Here is a 24,049-nt window from a genome sequence, read left to right as displayed (position 1 = left end):
CGGTAGATTTACTGGCACGTTAAAGAACTCCTGCGGGACTAAATTCCCGCACCTCGGCGTCTCCGAAGACCTTAAAAAGTAGTTAGTGGGACGTAAAGCAAATAACATTATTATTATTATTATTATTATTATTATTATTATTATTATTATTATTATTATTATTATTATTATTATTATACATTTAAAATTTACTGTAATCGAAAACAGAACTCCGAATTCTATGATTGGCGGTCATGATTGATTGATTATTTCGTTTAAGGTACAGTTAATAATAATAATAATAATAATAATAATAATAACAATAATAATAATAATAATAATAATAATAATAATAATAATAATAATAATAATAATGTTATTGGTTTTATGTTCCACTAACTATTTGTACGGTTGTTGGGGACGCCAATCTAAGGTACTGTTACATAGTGGTGACCTACAGTACTTTATGAGTGAAGTGTTTCGATAATTCAAAAATGAAGATATAGGGTTAAAAAGGAGGAATCAGCAACGAGAGGTGGGAATCATCCATATGCAGGATGTACTGTATTAGAATTCAATACTCAAACTTCTAGGGATGATAGATGAGACAGAAATATATATTAAATGATCATAGGTCGGAAATCGATAATTGAAGTACATTTTGAGATGGCTGGAACATGTAATGAAACTATTACATGCCAATTTAATTATAATATTTTACAAAAAAAACTGTTGACAAATTCATCCTCCTGCTTCAATGCACGGTCTGCGACTACGTGGACTTGCCAGGAGAACACATTCAAAGATATAGAGTGTACGCAGCTGTCCGCACCCGACCGACGAGCTCTTTCTCAGATTCAATTGGAGTCTCATACACTATTTTTGTTTCTACTGGGTTAACGATGCACTAACACATCGAAGGTTTCGGCGACGAAAGGATGGGAAAGGGCTAGGATGGGGAAGGTAGCCCCAGAATTTGCCTGGTGTGAACATCGGAAACCACAAAAAACCATCTTCAGGGCTGCAGATGGTGGGATTCGTACCGACAATCTCCCGAATGCAAGCTCACAGCTGCGTGACCCTAACCGCACGGCCAACTCGCTCGATCATACACCCTCTCGCTCTGCTCTAAACGAACCAAAATGTACTGCATGTTATTACAGAACAGACATTGTACCCTGTCATCATGGCATGTTTAACAGAATACTGATTGAACCTTAGAGCCACATGCCTTTCCACGAGTGGAAATCTTGTTTCTATATTTTTCGACTTCCTGACATGGCATCGAACCCACGTCTTGCATCGATGGCTAAATATGAGTACTTCTGAGTCCTCTGATACGTCCTGTGGTCTCTGCCTTATGCAGAGCTACTTGTTCCCGCTATAGCAAGCCATTACCTTCCACTTGTTCTTGCTGGTAATTTGCCGAATAATGGCGGGCGCAAAACATTTTCATGGTAGTGTCGTTCCGGTACACGTCGCTCACCGTCACGCTGTGTGACACAACTCTACCGGAAGAGGCAGCTTCCGCATGCGAATGGCCGGGTTCATGTGACTTGCTACCTCACGTGTGGGTAACGGGTCTCACATTGCATATCTCGTGTCATCCTACACGCGTGCCTTCTGAAATCTGAATTCATTTTATTCCCTTGGTTAGCAAAGCTACGGTATACGTACAGTAGTTGTAAAAAAAAAAAAAAAACAACAACTTGGACAAGTCAAAAATGGACCACGAAAGTTAATAGAAAGGATTTGCAGCTTAGGTCAGTGGTATTCAAAGTGTGGTACGCGTACCTCTAGGGGTACCTAGGGTCATCTCGAGGGGTACGCAAATTTATCGTAGCTTCTGTTTCCAGTGATCAGTTCAGAAAAGAGTTGAGCCTGCTCATGTTCAATAAAATCTTGTTTTGATTTAGTGTTTTTATCTACTACTACACAGTCCTCCCCCCCCCCTTTTCCGTGTCAGTTTGTACCTCCCAATGACTAGGTAGGCCTATCTAAAAATGCTTACCGTACTCATGCTTTATTGATAGTTACTTCCTCTTCATGGATTAGGCGAATAGCCTGTTCCGACCACAGATTTCATTCCATCTCTTCATAGGACGACCAATATCTCTTCTTCCCGTAGGATGGTATTCCAGGGCAAGTTTTGGGATTCTGTTCTTATCTGTCCTCAGAACGTGGTTTTTCCAATTTATCCTGTTTTGGAATATTCTTTCATTCACTGAGAATATATTTAATTTGTCTTATCTCTTCATTTTGTATTTTATCTTTTAGGGAGTATCCTTTCAGTGATCTTAGGATTCTCATTTCAGATGACTGTATTTTATTCCTATAGCTTGTTTTATCCACCCATGCCTCACTTCCATATAACAAAGATGGCACAGCCATAGTCTTATAGAGTTTAAGTTAAGTATCTTCTCTTACTTTACCTTTCAGTGTTCGGCGAATTGTCCCACACATACGTTGAAATCGATGAAGCTTCTTCTTCACCTCGTCATCATCAAGTCTCAAATTTTAAGTACCTTGGTTGTGAAATATCTTTTAATGATGATGCTGTATTGATCTTTTTTAATTTTTTTGTTTCGTAATCCACTCATTCACTTCAATTTCTTTATATGGTACAATAGTAATTGTTGCATTAATACTCGTATATACATCCTTGCTAGGCAATGAAAACCTCGTAATTCTACTCATGTTTCTCCATTCGTCTTCTGAAGGCTTGTCGCGTTGCCTGAGAAGGGAACAGAAAACTCCAATGGTCGATTAATTGGGTCATCATTAAACAATGAAAATGCCAGGAGCAGGTCTCCGGCCATTGCTGACTCTCAGTTTTGGACTTCTGTAAACTATACTCCGAAGTAGTTACGAGGTTTCCTTAACCCAGCAACGGTATATATACAATACATTATTATTGTAGGGGAACAGGGTAGTGTAGCGGTTTAGCTACTTGCCTGTCATCCCGGCGACCATGATTTGAATCCTGGTGCTGCTGGGGTAGAATTTTCAATTGAAGATCCCGTGGTGTCAAGGGGGGGGGGGGGGGCACGCGACCTTAATCCCCAGCCACAACTCTTTCATGTCTCCGTGCGTGCAGGGACTCTGAACAAGCAGGATAAGCTGCGGATGATGATGATGATGATGATGATGATGATGATGATTATAGTTAATATTACTTGCCACCCAGCAACAGCAATTTATTATTTCAGGTATAAGCGCAATAAACTCGTACTTCGGGGGGTGCGAAGGTAAAACAATTGTATTTTGGGGGTACGCCAACCAAAACGTTTGAATACCATTGACTTAGGCTGTTCAGGCTGCTAGTGCGCTCTTGAGAGCTTTCTTCCTTGCATATATCTCTTTATTCTTTGACCTCGATGTTGTTTAGCTTCTTCTGATCTTTTTCGTCTTAGCTGTTTCTTAATAAACTCGATTAGTAGGTTTTCTAGTATCGCTTTCGGCCATGTATTAGTGTTTCAGGGATATTGACATTTTGGAGATCTTGTTTGACCTATTTATACCAAAACGATGTTTTCTTACCGCAGTTGGCTTTCTAAATTACGCTGGTTAATCTTGCTTATTCCATCATTTCTAGGTGTCCATAAATCTAAGACGTCGTTTGATAATGGTGTTCCTTTTTAAAGGAATAGTTCCTCGTTGAGTCTTATCTAATCTTTCTCCGTTTATAATATTTATTCATTGATATGCATGGTTACATGTTTGTCCACCCCTTATTTTGTTTCCCCAGGTTTTGAGACATATTAGCGGACATGCCTTGCTCTCTGTGGCCCTTTGCACTTTCATATTCGTTTGCATTATTGCTGATGAAGATTTGAACTCTTCCTTCCCATATAAAAGAAAGCCATGTATCGGGTTGATATTAAAAAACTACTGTCAGATGAACAAAGCCTTTAAAACGTTGCCGGAACAATCTTCATAGCAACTCGCTATAGACTCTGTAGAGTTAGTTACCTCATCTTGGACTTAAACTTTCACACGACTGCCACTAATATTTCCCTTCTTTTTGACTGTATAGGAAAAAGGTATAGAACGAAAAATCGCCATGAGCTTGTAAAACCAACCGTAAGAGAGATGCATCGAATTTTATACTTTAGGCCCCTTGGGAAGCACCCGCTCCTGCTGACATTTTTTAAACAACGTATAGCTAAGATCATATTCAACCTTATTCTAAACCAAATACCAAGTTTCATTTAAATCCACACATACGTTTTTCCTGTGATGCTGTAACAGATAGACACAGATATTAAACTGAATTCGACGTAGAGCATTAATATCACGTCAGTATTCTAGTCAAAGTACAATATTAACTGACTGGAACGTCGCGATTAAAAGCAATGTTATCATATGAAATGCTCGATCAAATGAAAAACGGCACAGTTTCTCCCTTTTCATGAACAGTACTACTCTGGCAAGTTCCAGAGCTGGAATGACCCCACCACACACAGTGGTGAACCTGCCCATTCCTATCAGCGCCTCATAGCAGGAATCGAATAGTTGGAATACTATGATGAACCTTACCAGTAGTTATCAGAACATGTATGAACTAGAGGAATAACATACTAAAAGGAAGTTATCAAACTCCCCAGCTACTTCTCGCCAATATTCAAGCCGGCTGTTCTACTGAGCAAGCAGCAGTAATGCCATCTATCGGAGATGAGTGGGAGCAGAGACAACAAAGCACATCACAACAAACAATAGTCAATGTAATGTTACTGTCGATCAATTTTATGGATTCACAATATTGTAGGCATTCATATTTAGTTTTGTTCCGGCTTGTCATATGATATTCACTGTAAAGGGAGTCCTTTCTCCTTTCATGGTGTTCCTTCACGATTATTTTTTCATTTTGATAGTCATCTTCAAAATTTTCCTTGCCGATATGGTCTGATGACTACGACAAAAACCACTACCATCGTCAGTTAATAAGATTGAACAATATTTCCTTGTTAATAATAATAATAATAATAATAATAATAATAATAATGTTATTTGCTTTGCATCTCACTAGCTACTTTTACTGTTTTCGGAGACGCCGAGGTGCCGGAATTTAGTCCCGCAGGATTTCTTTTACGTGCCAGTAAATCTACCGAAACGAGACTAACATATTTGAACACCTTCAAATACCACCGGATTGAGCCAGGATCGAACCTGCCAAGTTAGGGTCAGAAGGCCAGCGCCTCAACCGTCTGAGCCACTCAGTCCGGCATTTCCATGCATGTTAGCGATGCTCGGCGTTGACATGGATTAAGCAACGAAAGTCTAATTTTTTAATTTCTATTTTACAATGCGCTTTACGTCACGCCGACACAGATAGGTTATGGTAACGATGGAATAGCAAAGGCCTAGGAGTGGGAAGGAAATGACCGCGGCCTTAATTAAGGTACAACCCCAGCATTTGCCTGGTGTGAAAATGGGGAAACTACGGAAAACCATCTTCAGGACTGCCGACAATGGAGTTCGAACCCACTATCTCCCGGATGCAAGCTCACAGCTGCTCGCCCCTAACCGCACGGCCAACTCGCCCGGTAAAGTCTAAATTACGAATCTCTCTGCTAACATAGCCGGTACGGTAAAACCGTATAAGCCAACTTTTGTTACGCAGTATTTGTCGATATGACCACTAATAACATAGATATTTGAGAAACATTTTAGGCCTTCCTCTAAACTATCATTTCACCCAGCGTGCATAAAATTATTTACAGCCTAGAGCCAGGGCCTCTCAGGATGCATGCGCCTGGTGCATGCACTGTGCAAAAGACTACTTCGCTTCGTTGACCAGAGTGCAGAACCCCACTCCTCGATTTGGAGCAATAGCGTTGTCTCTCTCTTTCTCCACGCCTGTCTCGCTCGCTCCCCCTGTCTCCCTCTTCCTCACTTGCTCCGTAGCGCTCCCAATCCGAGCCGAGTTGAGCCGAGCTTGGCCGAGTACCCCAGAGACGAAGCGTTGGTCCGAGCCGAGCGGGACCGATGCACAGTGCACGGAGCTCTTCCACCTCGATTTGCACGCGTGAGATTTTGGGCGTTTGAGAGGCCTTGGTCTAGACTGTAGTGTTTTATTCTACGACTTTATATATCCATTTTAATGAAATTTTGTTCGGCCATTTTGTCGTGACTTAGTGGTGATATAGACTAAGCAACGAAAGTCTAAATTAATGAATATCTCTGTTATAGTCGATAGGTAAAACTGTACAAGGCATAAATGATCAAAAATTATATTTTCTATAACTTTTGTGTTATAGTGTTTATCAACAGGACCACTAATAACATAGATATGAGTATTGCATTTTAGCCCTTCCTTTAAGCCACCATTTCAAACAGGAAGATGACATACTTGTTCATTAGTCATCAATGATTTGCATTTAGGGCGGTCGCCCAGGTGGCAGATTCCCTATCATTGTTTACCTCATATTTACATAATTATTTGCCTAGCTTTTTCTTAAATATTTTCAACGAATTTGGAAATTTATCAAACATTTCCTTTGATAATTTATTCTGATCTCTTACTCCTCATCCTATAAATGTTGTTGACATTCAGTGATCCGTCTATCAACAATGATCCCGTGAGATGATGACTCACTTTTCTGCACCACAAGTTTACACTCCATGGACCTTGACGTTCCACTTGGCGAAGTCAATGGGGATTGTTTGCTGATCAATAACTGTATGTTTATAAGCTTGACTTAACCGTGATTTGTAAACGCTGTTTCGTCCGTAAAAAGATACATGACAACTCTGGTGTATCGTGTCTTAATAGGCTGCTCATTCTCAAAACTGACACGATTCTGAAAATCGTTTCCATGTAGCTCTTGATGGAGAGACAATGATACGGATGGAACCTATGGCGGTGCAGAATAAAAAAATGAAATGTCGTATGGCTTTTAGTGCCGGGATATCCCAGGACGGGTTCGGCTCGCCAGGTGCAGGTCTTTCTATTTGACACCCGTAGGCGACCTGCGCGTCGTGATGAGGATGAAATGATGATGAAGACAACACATACACCCAGCCCCCGTGCCATTGGAATTAACCAATTAAGGTTAAAATCCCCGACCCGGCCGGGAATCGAACCCGGGACCCTCTGAACCGAAGGCCAGTACGCTGACCGTTCAGCCAACGAGTCGGACGGTGCAGAATAAATACTGTAGTACGCGTTATCTGACAAATGCCACTTTCTCTCATGATAGCCGGGAACTAGTAGTAGTAGTAATAGTAATTTATTGAACATTACAGGCGTTACGCCCGGATACATGTTCACAATGCCAGATTGCATAAAACAGAAAGAACCATTAAAACTAACGAAACTGAACAATATAAACAGACTAATAACACACCAACTATATCTACTAAGCGGCCCCTTACATGGGCGGAGGACCAGTCCACATGTAATGGCCAACCCTACAACCCTATAATCTTACCATTAACTTGGTGGCCCTCACACGAGCGGGATACCAGTCTCCGTCCAAAGCCCGGGAACTATTGTGACGATCGACAGCAATAGTTGCTAGAACATTAATTTCATCCTCTTCTTCCAGTCACTCATTTCGGAAACATTTTCGAGGTGTTATACTTCCATTTTCACGTAGTTCATTAAAGAGATTCGCAAATAGGCGTCGAAGCGGGTGACATCAACTAGGATATCTCTCAGAGAACACGTTGCAGGAAGCATTCACCACACAATAGGATCATGCCTTTTTTTCTCCGCATTTGTAAATACGATTGTCTCTAGCTTATCCCATACTACTTTCTTGAATGCAGTACCGCAAAGTACTGACTAGGAAGTCGTAATGTAATCCATATTACAGGATACAAAATGTAAATAATAATGTATACGCACGCACATTAATGGTGTCCCGACATAAACAATCAACACTGCCCCACTCCAGTACTGAAAAGGAGGGGAGAGAGTAAAGGGATAGTGTTGAAGGCCACTCCAGTACTGAAAAGGAGGGGAAGGGAGTGAACAGGTAGTGCTGAATACACAGTGTGTGTATTCCGGCGTTATACTGTAACATTGTAATAAGATGGCTCATATCCTATCACAGGTGAATCGAGGCCGTATTATTGTCATGTGGGAGGCTCACATGGTCCCCCAAGCAATAGCACAAGCAATACCATGCAATCTTAAGACAGTTTGGAGATGGATAGAAATATGGCAAGAACGAGGTGAAAAAGGATTGGTTGACCCGATATAACGCAGCTACAAAATATTCCTAACTAGTATAAAATACTTTTCGGTTAAAAACCCCCTTTACCTCTTAATACTGTAATTAACAGAGTAGGCTAGTTTTTAATTTTTTTATGTTAAAATGTTATTTGTTCGGGGCGTCGACCTACAGAGTTCTTTTGCCCCTACTTGCACAATATATGAGCCTGCATGTAATTGGAATTGCGGAAGTGTGGAGTGTTGAATGTGAGGAACGTTAAGGACGACACTAACACGCAGTCCCCAGGTCAGGGATATAATCATTTACAATTAAAACCCCCTGACCCGGCCGGGAATGGTAGGACCGGGGCGGCCGGACGAGTAGGAAACCTAATGCTGTACTTCAATACATCCGCCACTGTGTCCATTTCGATCACAACGAAGTCTTGTAGCGGGCTGTCTGCATGCAGTCCATGCACCAATGCGTTAAGCGAGAAGGTGAGTCATTGTGCCTTCGACACTACCCCTTCACTCCCTTTCCCCATGTTTTGTACTGGATTTTGTACACTACCCCTTCACTCTCTCCCCTTCTTTTCAGTACTGGAGTGGGGCAGTGTTGATTGTTTATATCGGGACACCATTAATGTGCATGTCTGTACACGCTGGTACTGCCGAGGGAGCGACGCATTATCTAGCAGTGGCCGGCCAAGTGAAGCAGACAACACTCACAGATGGAAATTATATTTCGCGAACGTTTTACACTAAGACTCTTGAACAAAAGCGGTTGTGATACTAGTCGTCTCTATTTTTATATTCTTTGTTAGAATAGAATAGAATACTCCAATCCCCTAGTTCCCGATCGTCTGGAACTGCGGAGAGAGTAATTATTTATTGCAATTAATATTATTCTGATACATGCATAATATTCTTCTTACATTTAAATTTATCTATTACTACCTTGAACATTAACTTGCACCTAATTACTATTTCCACCTAGTTTCTAAATTGTAGTTTTTAAAAATTAAAACTTTTTTGTCCTAGGCATTAATATTCTTTGTTATTAACCTTTGTTAGATTTAGAAAATATATTTTTTGTGCTCGAAAACTATTGTTCGAGTGCTTCTGGAACCGCTGTATGGGCTACAGTTGTGACCCTCGGTGTGTACTTCCGTATTGTGAAAACAGCGCATAAATTGTACATCCCGTTTCGGAAATATTCATGGTGGTAGTTTTAGATCATTCCTTCTGTATATGTAATCAGAAGCGAGTGTTCAGAGAAAAACATAACCGAGCTCCTAAGTCAGGCATTAGGCTCCAGGAGACATTTCACTGTATTCGAATATGCTACCACAGAGCAAAGAGCAGCAACTCGGTGAATTTCAACCTGGAGTAGCTGACCAATATAAGACACAGCCCAGGATTTAGTTCAAATGGCACTAGCATGGAAAAGTCGATTACGCATACAGTGCATCACGGTAAAAATGGTAGGACCGGGCGGGTTGGCCGTGCGGTTAAGGGCGCGCAGCTGTGAACTTGCATCCGGGAGATGGTGGGTTCGAACTCCACCGTCGGCAGCCTTGAAGATGGTTTTCCGTGATTTTCCATTTTCACACCGGGCAAATGCTGGGGCTGTACCTTAATTAAGACAACGGCCGCTTCCTTACCACTCCTAGCCCTTTCCTATCCCATCGTCGCCATAAAACCTATCTCTGCCGGTGCGACGTAAAGCAATTAGCAAAAAAAAAAAGTGGTAGGCCTACACTTGGTACAGATATACGGTATTAGGTAGGAAAGGCGTTCCCCCCTTTCTAAATGCTAGTTTTCGATAATATAATAATGTAATAATAATGTATTTATTGCAGCTAATTATCATATACAAGGAATAAACGAAATCATTCAATGCAGAACTTAATTAGAGGAATTTCCTTCCTGCGTACCTTAGTACGTGATAACGATCGCACTGCTTCCCGCACAAAGCACACATGCATCCCTCATTTGGCGAGTGATACTTCGTCGTGGAGCATAGTTTGAAATGAAAACCATGCACAGCTAGTCTTGTGTTATGTGCCGTAACTCGTAGTTGGCTTCCTTCCATTTGACGTTCATCATCTCATCCGTGCTCCAGCCAGATTTCCCATTTCTTTCTCTGATGTTCACGAAATAAACTTTGGTATGCTGGAGTTGATGAGAGAGAGAGAATCTGTCCCGTATTTCCTCCAAAAACATCACTTCCCTAGTTATCTCACACACCAGTCTCTCTTTCTTTCTTTCTTTCTTTCTTTCTTTCTTTCTTAATCTGCTTACCCTCCAGGTTGGTTTTTCCCTCGGACTCAGCGAGGGATCCCATTTCTACCGCCTCAAGGGCAGTGTCCTGGAGCGTGAGACATTGGGTCGGGGATACAACAGGGGAGGATGACCAGTACCTCGCCCAGGCGGCCTCACCTGTTATGCTGAACAGGGGCCTTGGTGGGGCATGGGAAGATTGGAAGGGATCGACAGGGAAGAGGGAAGGAAGCGGCCGTGGCCTTAATTTAGCTACCATCCCGGCATTTGCCTGGAGGAGAAGTGGGAAACCACGGGAAACCACCTCCAGGATGGCTGAGATCGAAATCGAACCCACCTCTACTCAGTTGACCTCCCGAGGCTGAGTGGACCCCGTTCCAGCCCTCATATCAATTTTCAAATTTTGTGGCAGAGCCTGGAATCGAACCCGGACCTCCGGGGGGGAGGGTAGCTAATCACAATAATCACTACACCACAGAGGCGGACTACACCAGTCTCGAAGACGTAAAATTCGAGAAACATAGGACTCTCTTTAAAAATGTTGCTTTTATCTTCTCCACATCCTTTAAGTTTCTTACTGACAGATGCTGACAGATACTGGAGATACCGTGGGTTATTACATGTGTTATTTTCACTCTGAATAACTTCAACGCTGTCTGAAGATATATTTTATACAAATATTTGATGTCATTAATAGCTATCACTGCTGCTGTTAATCTTTGTTTGGTATGTGCTGTGAAATTGGTTCCTTGTATTTCCAGTGTTATGCCGAGGTATTTAAATTCATTCACACTGGTTAGTGGTTCTCCATCCAAATATATCACATCACTTGCTGCATATCAGCCTCCTTTCCTAAAGGTCATAGTCATGGTTTTACTTCTGTTTACATGAAGATCATTTGTTTTAGCCCACTCTACGAGCCGATAAAATGCTAGCTGCAGAGCTGATATTGATCTGGACACTAAAACCATGTCATGTGCATACATATGAATGTTTGTGACCGGGCGAGTTGGCCGTGCGGTTAGGGGCGCGCGGCTGTGAGCTTGCATCCGGGAGATAGTGAGTTCAAACCCCACTGTCGGCAGCCCTGAAGATGGTTTTCCGTGGTTGCCCATTTTCACACCAGGCAAATGTTGGGGCTGTACCTTAATTAAGGCTACGGTCGTTTCCTTCCAACTCCTAGGCCTTTCCCATCCCATCGTCGGCATAAGACCTAGTGTGTCAGTGCGACGTAAAGCCACTAGCAAAAACAAATCATCATTGCCATGTATAAAATGCTGCTCTTTGCGACAGAGTTCTTATCGGATTCACCTGAAATTTGCTGATAAAGTTTGAAAGTAGTTCTACATTTTATTATCAGTTGAATATTACCTTCGTGTTTTTGTTCCTAGAATAGCACCAGATTCGAGTTTTGCCTCTTGAGTGAATAATGAATCATTTAAAAACGTATATTTGCAATAGTTTACACCTGACTGCAAAACTCAGAGTTATTATTAAGTACACAGTTCAAAAAAATTAGGGAAACATGTTTTGTAACGTCTGGTATGTGAACGTTAATTTGGTAGATGGGGTTCCACTGGTCGTACAGCATACCTTGAGACCTTAGCTACTCAGGGTATGTCAAATCGAAGTTATACTCCATCTGTAGACGTAGCCATGCATAAAACTGTCAGGTGACCCCTCAAAACAAAGTGAATAGCGGTGCGTCCGTGTGTCGTGAGCTACACAGACTACTGCGGTCATTGAGCACGTTGTACATAAACCAGCCCCTCCCATGAGACATCTTAACGCGGTTCAAGTCGTAAAGGCCGTCGCTTTTATCCAGGAAGGATGGACTATTCGTCGTGTTGCTGTGGATCTCAACGTCTCTCAGTCAGTTATTCGACGTTTGTGGAATCGCTACAATGAGACAGGCCAGTTCACAAGGAGGGCTGGACAAGGTCGTGGACGCATGACAACCCAACTGGATGACCGATATCTGATCATCTGTGCCTTGCGGCGTCGTTCAGCAACTGCCAGAAAACTGCAGCAAGACCTCAAGAGGGTCACTGGAGTCACGGTGTCTGACCAAACAGTAAGGAACAGGTTAAGAGAAGTGTCCTTACGACCCAGACGTCCTATTGGAGTGCACCGTTTAACGCAGCAACATCGCGCAGCTCGCCTTCTGTTTGCCCGTACCCACGCCAACTGGCAACTTCGCCAATGGAGACCTGTGTTGTTTTCACAGACGAGTCCAGATTTCCCCTGACACAGCGTGATGGACGTCAACGTATATGGAGACGCCGTGGTGAGCAGTACATGCCAAATGTTGTCCAGGAAGGCGACCGATTCGCACAAGGTTCTATGATGGTGTGGGGTGGCATCAGTATTGATGGCCTGTCGTCGTCCGTGGTAATCTTACGACTACGGGGTACATCGAGCAGATACTGCTACAGCATGTGTTGGTTGCTGCATATGGTGTTGGCCCTGAATTCGTACTCATGCACGACAATGCCGGGGCCCATGTAGCGCGCATCACCAGAGCTGTCTTGCAAGAACTGGACATTCAAGAGATGGAATAGTCAGTGGAGAGTCCTGACCTCAATCCCATCGAGCATGTGTGGAATAGGCTTGACAGAAGTGTTTGTGGGCGTCCTGTTCCACCATAGACTCTCCAAGACAGGCTCTCATTGAAGAATGGGACCTGAAACTCTGTGACCTCCGTCGACTTATACGGAGCATGCCACGTAGGTGCCAAGCTGGGATAAATGCTCGTGGAGTACACACACCATACTGAAGCTCTCCAACTGTGATTTAAAAAAAACACCCTGGAGGACTGTAATCATTTTGTTTCCGCCGCTATTTGGACATTTCCGTTTGTGTTCTGCAAATGAACGCGAATCCCTCGATGTTCTTTTGTATACTTCAACGGTAAAGAATAAAGGTTTAGTTGGTAATATACCTGGGTGTGAGGTATTGTTTTTTGGAACATGGTATACGTTCAAAAATATGTTCCCCTAATTTTTTTTGGACTGTGTATATGATTAGCCTATTATTTACACGTCTGCCAAATTATAACCCAAAAATAATGAAAACTGAGCCGCAAGGAGTACTTTGCAAGCAGCATACAAAAAGCACTATTTGTTAATAACTTTGCGACAAATTAGGCCTAACTAATTAGTTTCAAATTTTGTGTGGTGCTATATCTTATTAATAGTCCCGCTCCATAGCTAAATGGTTAGCGTGCTGGCTTTTGGTCACAGGGGTCTCAGGTTCGATTCCCGGCACGGAGGGAATTTTAACCATCATTGGTCACTGGCACGGTGGCTGGGTGTATGTGTCTTCATCATCATCATTTCATCCTTATCACGACGCGCAGGTCGCCTAGGGCGTCAAATCGAATGACCTACTCCTGGCGAGCCGAACATGTCCTCGGACACTCCCGGCACTAAAAGCCATACGTCATTTCATTTTTCTTATTAATATATGCTTGTTCCTTCAATTTGGTTATAAGAAGTGGTAAATTGCAGAAGTTCCACATTTCAGTCATAACTCCCCTTAAAATAAACCACACTGAAAAGACTGGGAAAGACTACTCAGGAAAGTTGTAGGAAAGATAGGCTGAACGTTTCCGGAATGGCTACTTGGGCTTATACACTGACTGACAGAGCAAATGCAACACCAAGAAGGAGTGGTTCGAAAGGGATGAAAGTTGGGGAAAAAACAGAGACGGCACGGACTAATAATTGATGTTTATTTCAAACCGATATGCAGGTTACACAATGCGCACGGCATCGACTCAGTAGGATGTAGGACCACCGCGAGCGGCGATGCACGCAGAAACACGTCGAGGTACAGAGTCAATAAGAGTGCGGATGGTGTCCTGAGGGATGGTTCTCCATTCTCTGTCAACCATTTGCCACAGTTGGTCGTCCGTACGAGGCTGGGGCAGAGTTTGCAAACGGCATCCAATGAGATCCCACACGTGTTCGATTGGTGAGAGATCCGGAGAGTACGCTGGCCACGGAAGCATCTGTACACCTCGTAGAGCCTGTTGGGAGATGCGAGCAGTGTGTGGGCGGGCATTATCCTGCTGAAACAGAGCATTGGGCAGCCCCTGAAGGTACGGGAGTGCCACCGGCCGCAGCACATGCTGCACGTAGCGGTGGGCATTTAACGTGCCTTGAATACGCACTAGAGGTGACGTGGAATCATACGCAATAGCGCCCCAAACCATGATGCCGCGTTGTCCAGCGGTAGGGCGCTCCACAGTTACTGCCGGATTTGACCTTTCTCCACGCCGACGCCACACTCGTCTGCGGTGACTATCACTGACGGAACAGAAGCGTGACTCATCGGAGAACACGACGTTCCGCCATTCCCTCATCCAAGTCGCTCTAGCCCGGCACCATGCCAGGCGTGCACGTCTATGCTGTGGAGTCAATGGTAGTCTTCTGAGCGGACGCCGGGAGTGCAGGTCTCCTTCAACCAATCCACGGGAAATTGTTCTGGTCGATATTGGAACAGCCAGGGTGTCTTGCACATGCTGAAGAATGGCGGTTGACGTGGCGTGCGGGGCTGCCACCGCTTGGCGGCGGATGCGCCGATCCTCGCGTGCTGACGTCACTCGGGCTGCGCCTGGACCCCTCGCACGTGCCACATGTCCCTGCGCCAACCATCTTCGCCACAGGCGCTGCAACTTGGACACATCTCTATGGGTATCGGCTGCGATTTGACGAAGCGACCAACCTGCCCTTCTCAGCCCGATCACCATACCCCTCGTAAAGTCGTCTGTCTGCTGGAAATGCCTCCGTTGACGGCGGCCTGGCATTCTTAGCTATACACGTGTCCTGTGGCACACGACAACACGTTCTACAATGACTGTCGGCTGAGAAATCACGGTACGAAGTGGGCCATTCGCCAACGCCGTGTCCCATTTATCGTTCGCTACGTGCGCAGCACAGCGGCGCATTTCACATCATGAGCATACCTCAGTGACGTCAGTCTACCCTGCAATTGGCATAAAGTTCTGACCACTCCTTCTTGGTGTTGCATTTGCTCTGTCAGTCAGTGTATAAACTAACCACCTTTTAGTGCTTGAAAAAGACTATTGTCCCATGCGGAATGTTCTAGTTTATTTCTAATTCTGATTGGTTAGGGTGTCCCGCGTGCTGCCACAGATTTCCCGTTATTGAGTTACAAGGTCCCGTGTCCTGGACTATTATTTATACCTCGGTGTGAACTACTGTATACTGGTGTACGGAGCATGAAGGGGAACCAGGTGGCTTCAACTTGTAGAATCACGTTTCCTTGGGCACAGCACCGTGACGTCATCCAGTGTGTGTTTCGAGTGTACTACCCAGTTGTATACATACAATATTATTTATTTTACACATTTCTCTTTCTGATGTATAATATTGTTGTATTTCAGATTTGGAATCTTAGCTGTCATATTTTCTTCTTCTATATATTATGAATTGATACTCAGTCTGTCTTACATAGACCGCATTCGAAAGCAGATATACATACTTCCGCTTACGTGGATGCCACTCAAAAGCAGTGGAATGTCAGGTATATATGCAGTTTATCTAGAGTTAAAATAAGTCTTTATTAATAATTCAGTCACGAACACGGTCTACATAAAAATATATTTTCCTGCTGTGTGCTAGCTACCACGCTGTCATTACAAATTGAGCTAGTGAAAGTTTTGGAAGTAAATCAGACGTGAACACGTTCATATACGTAGATGCTCAGTCAGTCAAACAGTCAATCACCACCGATCTCCATTTAGGGCAGTCGCCCAGGTGGCAGATTCCCTATCTGTCGTTTGCCTAGTATTTTCTTAAATAATTGAAAAGACTTTCGAAATGTATTGAACATCTCCCTTGGTAAATTAATCCAATCCCTAACTCCTCTTCCTACGAATATTTGCCCAAATTTGTCTTCTTGAGTTCCAATTTTATCTTCATATTGTGATCTTTTCTACTTTTAAAAACACCACTTTACCGGGCGAGTTGGCCGTATAGTTAGGGGCGCGCAGCTGTGAGCTTGCATCCGAGAGATAGTGGATTCGAACTCCACTGTCGGCAGCCCTGAAGATGGTTTTCCGTGGTTTCCCATTTTTACACCAGGCAAATGCTGGGGCTGTACCTTAATTAAGACCACGGCCGCCTCCTTCTCATTCCTAGGCCTTTCCTATCCCATCGTCGCCGTAAAACCTATCTGTATCAGTGCGACGTAAAGCAAATAGCAAAAACAAAGAAAACACCACTCAGACTTATTCGTCTACTGTCATTCCACGCCATCTCTCCAATGACAGCTCGTCTCCTTTCACCCAAGTCTTCCCAGCCCAAACTTTGCAACATTTTTGTAACGCTACTCTTTTGTCGGAAATCACCCAGAACAAATCGAGCTGCTTTTCTTTGGACCTTTGCCTGTTCTCGAATCAAGTAGTCGTGGTGAGGGTCACATACACTGGAATCATACTCTTGTTGGGCTCTTGTTGGGCTCTTACAAGAGATATGCCCTCTCCTTTACATACTTACTACATCCCATAACCATGTGCAGAGATTTGTAACCTTTATTTTCAATCCCGTTCATGTAATTACCCCCCAATGAAGATCTCTCCATATATTAACACCTAATTACTTTCAATGGTCCCTATAAGGAACTTTCACCCCATCAACGCGGTAATTAAAACTGAGAGGGATTTTCCTATTAGTGAAACTCACAACCTGACTTTTAACCCCGTTTATCATCATACCACTGCCTACTGTCCATCTCACAACATTGTCGATGTCTTTTTACAGTTGCCCACAATCTTGTAACTTATTTATTACTCTACAGTATACAGTATAACATCATCTGCAAAAAGCCTTATCTCTGATTCCAATTTTTTTACTCATATAATTGATGTATAAGGAAACATAAATGTCCAATGTTCAGGACTAACATACAATCCTTTCTTAGTTTCTTTCTCTAGTGATGAAATAAATACAATTAATAAAGTCCGTATGCTTCTTTCACATCTACTGTACGAGTATATCTCTTTTATTGAACTTCACCGTAAACGCTCCTAACTTCTTGTTTCACTAAACATTCTTATGTACGTATTATATCTGTGAACCCAGTGCTACCGGGCAAGTTGACCGTGCGGGTAGGGGCGCACTGCTGTGAGCTTGCATAGGTGAGATAGTGGGTTCGAACCCCACTGTCGGCAGTCCTGAAAATGTTTTTCCGTAGTTTCCCATTTTTACACAGGAAAATGCTGGGGCTGTACCTTAATTGAGGTCACAACCACTTCCTTCCCACTCCTAGGCCTTTCCTATCCCATCGTCGCCATAAGACACTATACCAGTGATGCTCAGTGGGAGATATACCGCATCCCCACGCATGATGAAAACAGATGCATCCTAAAACGTGAAAATGAATTATGCAAAAAAGTGCAAGAAATTCAAATGAGAATTTTAAAGGCATAAATTCGTGTTTCGAAATGGAAGAACTGCTTCTAACATCATAGAGAAGTTTGATCTTCAGACAGGAACGATTACTTTCTGTTTAACATCGCGAGCAATCGTTTAAGGGTTTGAAGTGTTCCTGTTCTTCTCGATGTACTCCTTAAGGTGAATTGATAATAGTTGATATTCTCATTATGTGTCTTCGATATCTATAGTTAATAGGTCTATGTGTTCTGCTGTGTTCCAGGAGCCCAGCTATGGCCTACCACGGCCTCAGTCAGCATGTGAACTTCGAGCAGCTGCCCGAACCTGGCGATAGGTTCATTCTCGAAGATCTCATCGGTGAAGGAACTTACGGGGAAGTGTACAGTGCTCGGGATAACACTATTGGTAAGTACAGAGTGCTTCCTCCTCTGCTGTTGTTTGGTCACTGGTTTGACACTAAGCTATCCTGTCCTAACTTCATCCCTACGTAATTATTGCATCCTACATCTATTCTAACCAAACCAAACCCCACGGCGCAACAGCCCCGGGGAGGGGGAGGGGCATGGCCTACCAAGCGACCGCTGGTCAGCCCGAAGGCCTGCAGATTAGACAGATTATGAGGTGTCGTGTGGTCAGCACGGCGAATTCTCTCGGCCATTATTCTTGACTCTCTAGACCGGGACCGCCATCTCACCGTCAGATAGCTCCTCAACTGTAATCACGTAGGCTGAATGGACCTCGAACTAGCCCTCAGATACAGGTAAAAATCCTTGATCTGACCTGGAATGGAACCCGGGGCCTCCGGGTAAGAGGCAGGCACGCTACCCCTACACCGCGCGGCCGGCTCTATTCTAATCACTTAACTGAACCAACTGTCTCAATATGTATCCTGTCAATGTACCAGCCGGAAAGCCTCCAGGTTACGAGTGACACGTGGTCAGTGCGACGCAACTTCTCTTGGCATTCTAGACCGGGGCTGCTATCTCGCCGTCAGGTTGCTCTTCAATAGTTCTCACAACTAGGCTGAATGGACCTCGAAACAGCTCTCAGATTAAGGTTCTAATACGCATGTCTATGTTCAAGGGGAACGCGTTTCTTTCCATACCAGTACGAAAGAATTATGAACTTTTCCAGAATTGTAGCTATTTAATATTCGTTTTAGAAACACACAATATTTTTTAAATCGTTAATATTGGAGGCGTAGTCTGTTCCCAGGATAGCTGATTCCCTACCTGAGGACGATGACATTTCAGGGAGTTAGTATATATGACAACTGTGTCGTTGGCTTCTAGTACGTGAAAGAAAGTCTGAGAGAGAAAATTCTGTCGCTCCGGTGTCTGTAAGGCAGTTAGTAGTTAGAACGGGCGTTGCACGAACAGCATACGAGCTCCTTCACTCGAAGCCGCGGTGACCATTTTGCTCACGCTACCAGGAGCACTGCCTCCATCATATCAGTCTTCAACTGGAGGAAGAAAAGACAGCATTTGTGATTTGTACACACGGTTACGTAATCCCGGAAAACAGAAAAAAGGAAGATTTTAGGCTCACCTACTTTTATACGACAGTTCAAGAAAGGACATACTGTAAATGCTTACAATATAGTGATTATTTTAATCCACCTATTCAATACAAATTGGTTTTGTGTTGCTAGTTCATAATACTACAACACGAATTTACAGGGACATGTTTCGCTTTATTTACAAGCATCTTCAGCCTACATAATTGTCTCAAGGTTAAGACCTGTCATATTTGGATTGTTTTTACAAATATTTTGCTTGAGTATAAATCTATGTTTAGTAATAATATGTAAAAAACATAGGAATTATGTACACATTAAAAGTATGACAATATGAATTACAATGTTGGAATGAAGTAACCCTTAATTCTAAAATACATTGACGTCCAAAACATAGCAACTACAATTTGAAAATTTGGCTAAAATTGTTTTCATGATGCTGTGGTTAATTGAATCAACTCTAATATGGCTTTAAATTTGAGTCATAAATATAAACTGAGGGTTAAAATATAGGAGCCATTTTTTCTAAAATCCGTTGATTTCTGGAACACAGTAACTTCCGATATTGAGAATTTGGTTAATAACTGTGATCTCCAATGCAATTATTTAAAAACAACCATGATTTGACTCCATGTGTAATTTGAGTCGAAATGATATTCTAAAAATTAAAATCTTGGAACCGTTGGAGACCAGCTTCTAGAATTTTCGAGGCTTGCTGCAGTTTGGTGATTTGATCAGTGAAAGTATTAGAATAATTAGTTACATGTAATAGTAAAAGGATATACTGTATTTCGAACATTGTACTCGTATCTTCTACAGAAGCCAGACACATTCTTCACTTTGTTTTTACGTGAGCATGAGTATTTCTCTTCAAATGTGATATCCGTTTTATTTTAAAAAGAACGATCACCAGCTCATCTCGGGTTTTCTTCTTCAAACCCACATTTGAATATTCGTCGGTATTCATGTACCACAAAGCAGGCCTCCACATCGGAATTAAAATTTTCTGCTTCTGTGTTCAATTGTACTACTCTTAACAACAGTAGCGACTACTAGGGGGGCCGGTAAGGCGGAGGGGGCTCCACTTTGTGGAGAAAAACAAATTAATTCCATTTCAGCCACCCGACTATTTTTAAGTTTCGATAGACTGAAAAACCTAAGAGTTATTTAAAAATTGCTTGAAACTATAAATTATAAAAAAGTAATTTGTGCAATCCATATTGTTTTTCAGCTAATTCCTTCCTTAGCGGGAATACTCAGAGCAGGGGCGTATATAAGGGGGGGGCAGGGGGCCTGCCCCCCCCCCCCGAAAAAATGTATAAGCCTTGAAGAACCGGACCAAAATGATGGGAATTTTCGATCGTTGTTGAGATACCGAGCCAACAGTTAGCAGTTTATGTGCCATACCTGGACGATTTTTGTAACTCACTAAAAGAACGCTTTGAATATCACAAGGAAATAGTTGCATCATTACAAAACATCCTTCCACAATTGTGTATCGTAACAGATTTCGGTTCACTGGAGGCTGCTTTTAGTTTCTACGAAGGAGATCTGTCACATAAAGAGATTGTGCAAAGTGAGTTTATGTTGTGGAAAGAAAAGTGGAGTCAGGAAAATCCTTCAAATCTTCCCAAAATGGCTGTAAGTTCTCTAGAAAAATGTGATAAGACTTTCTTCCCCAACATTTACAGTATACCCTTCTCAAATTACTCGCCGTTCTTCCTGTTTCTATCGCAACCGTAGAAAGAACTTTCTCTAGCCTAAGGTGACTGAAGACTTACTTAAGGAACAGCACATCTGAAAGCAGGCTTAACGGGCTTGCTTTACTCTCTATCCACAGAGACATTATAGTTAGTGATGAAGAAGTTCTTGATAACTTTGCAAGTGTACCAAGAAACCTGGACTTCGTTTTGTAACCATTGGTGTACTGTATGTATGTAATGTAATGTATGTATGTATGTATGTATGTATGTATGTATGTATGTATGTATGTATGTATGTATGTATGTATGTATGTATGTATGTATGTATGTATTGCACCCGCCCCCTCCCTAAATGGCACCGGCATGGAATCTACAGGGTCGCACATGGGTCAAGAAGAATGAAATAAATAGGCGCTGAACTAAAGTAAACTTAAAGGCGTACAGGGGAGGAGAAGCGGGGCATACATAACTAAAATGAGAACACATTCGAATTAAAATATTTAACTCACAAACCGGTTTATTCAACCTTAATGATGATGGGAAATGGCGCATTAAATGACACTAATGAATTACATTAAAATTTATAAATGTTTGTTGTGACTTGTTATGTGAACATCTGTCCGTTATGCTTGATAGAAATGAGTACGTTTATCGCGAAGCGATGTATCGTGACAGGTAGCGAATGGAAATTTTTATCATAACACTGAGGCTATATTATCACTAACACATAAAACTAACATGCACCCGACAACACGTCTGAGCAATCCCTATTCTAATGAAGACCTAGATTCCCCAATGAAATGACGTAAAAGAAAATGCACACATATGATACAACACCTGGGTTCGAACCGACCCTCGCTATTATAGGCATCGCCAAGCTGATGGACAGAACCACCATTGACCTTATTTACAACCACACATGACATAAAGAACACATAAATCATACATGATATGCAACAAAATACGTAAAGGCACTTTGATCTTTCTTCTGACGCTGTAGGCCTCCTATGCCTACGTTGAGCATCGAACTGACAACCTCTTGCGATGAAGGCAGGGTCCTGTAATCCCTATCTATATTATACTCGAACAATTAACAATGATTCATTGGCAAACATTATCATTATCGGCCGGGTCGCTTGTTAATAACTACATTGCTCTGGCGTGTTAGGAAAATCACATATTTTGCCGTTCAAAGAAGCCAACTTCTCTTTAACAGCAGTGTCCCTCCTTCCTCAGCTTACGGGACACCCAAACAAAAAAAAGGAAACACAACTGGGGCAAGGTCAGACGGCCGCGTCCGCCACCCCAAGGGTCAACAGCCCACATAACACGCGTGACATTCCCTTTTCAAAAGGAAACAGTAACACTTCACTCGGAAGTACGTCTACAATAAACTGCGGTCTCAAAGACCCGCGCAAATCACCTTGAATTCAACGCATATTTACCCAACAGTATCACGTCATTTTCACAACGCGACTCCGGTATTACAATGCTAATCTTTGCCCGATCACTATTACTATTATTATTATTATTATTATTATTATTATTATTATTATTATTATTATTATTATTATTCCTGCCGTCCTACATTGCTTACCCGCTACATTAATTATACATGGTCATCGTGCGGAATCTATTCAGCAATTACAACACAATTAAGTGCTCGCGCGGCAATTAACATCTGATTACTGACTGCTAATTAATCGATGGTCAGCACATGGTTACTTTATCGTCACACGGCAGTACATTAATTAATTAATTAATATTCACACGGATTGATATTTGACACACGCATTATGATCACTTCCTGGTAAATTTAATCACATAATCAATTTAAATCATATCACTTCCTATCTAAGTATTTCAAAGGGTGGGGTGTTTGGCTGTCAGTTCGGCCGCTGAGCCTCGTAGTTTCGTGCCCTACGCACTGTAGTACTTATCGTTTTAATTGCCATGCACTTATCAATTTAATGATTACTCTAATTAATAACTACTCTCACTGCACTCCCCTAAACTGATTACTCCTGGTCTTCTGACGCCAATAAACAAACAGAATCTCTCAAGAAAGAAATAATTGAATAAATATCTACCCCATGCAAAGCTAAAGTATTATATTCCCTAAATTATTTACAATCAATTACTCAGACCTGTCGTCGTTTTCCTAAACTAAGAATTAACAACTACGCGCCCATTTCGGCGCTCTATGTCAACAGGACTACATCTTTAATCTCTTATAGCGTCAGTTTACAATAAACATTTCCCATCCCCTCTATGCATGCCAGATATTGAAACTTTGTACTCATCTCTATCACATGATGACACCTTCGTCAGCTCAGGAGGTCCATCCTGAGCTTACTCCTGGTCCATGGGCACCGCGGTGATTACTTCCATTTCCATTCCATCTTGAAGTTGAGAGTCCATGGTTCCGTGCTGGTGGAGCCGCTGGCAGTTAATCCTGTACACACACAACGCCACTGTTTAATTCCACACTCTGTCTAACAGCGTTCACTGTGAACGTCCGGTCACGATCTCGTAAGCGACTACGTAGTCCGCGGTTCAGTACCGAATCTCGTCTATCTCTCGGCCACTATTCAGTCTGCTGCTACGTAAGATTATTATACTATAGTAATGATAATAATATTACTTTACACATCACGGTTTTATAAAAATGTTAACACTGGCGTCACAGAGACCAAACTATACACTGTTTATGCGAATTCTATTATTTCACTTAAAATGGGAGTTAACTTCACTTGAACAAAGAACTAACGAGGGCTTAACCGAGCATAGCTTCGCCGTCGATGAGCCGCTAGCCCCGAATGACGCTCGTCCCTTACTGCAGTAGTTTTTACAAGGGAGCGATACCCCTTCCACTAATTTGCGTATTGCCTATTCACAGCATACTCGAGGTATAATAGTACGGCTAATCGGTGACCAATATTTAGTTGATGCGATTGAGACATAACCACTCAATTATCCTTCGGTG

General features: G+C 42.5%; 1 protein-coding gene across 6 annotated transcripts in view; it reads left to right on the top strand.

Moving 5' to 3' along the window:
* Positions 1 to 24,049, top strand: part of LOC136871886 (myosin-IIIb) — a 320,961-nt gene that overhangs the window by 113,485 nt on the left and 183,427 nt on the right. For all 6 annotated transcript variants that reach the window (XM_067145555.2, XM_067145558.2, XM_067145554.2 and 3 more), the window contains exon 2: positions 18,107 to 18,249. In XM_067145555.2, coding sequence (XP_067001656.2) covers positions 18,117 to 18,249 — 133 coding nt within the window. In that variant the 5' untranslated portion in view covers positions 18,107 to 18,116. The remainder of the gene's footprint in view (positions 1 to 18,106; positions 18,250 to 24,049) is intronic.

The sequence above is a fragment of the Anabrus simplex genome, chromosome 4, assembly GCF_040414725.1.
Source record: "Anabrus simplex isolate iqAnaSimp1 chromosome 4, ASM4041472v1, whole genome shotgun sequence".
NCBI lineage: Eukaryota > Metazoa > Arthropoda > Insecta > Orthoptera > Tettigoniidae > Anabrus > Anabrus simplex.
The sequence above is the reverse complement of the archived record's forward strand: the minus strand, read 5'-3'. Positions and strand labels throughout refer to the sequence as shown.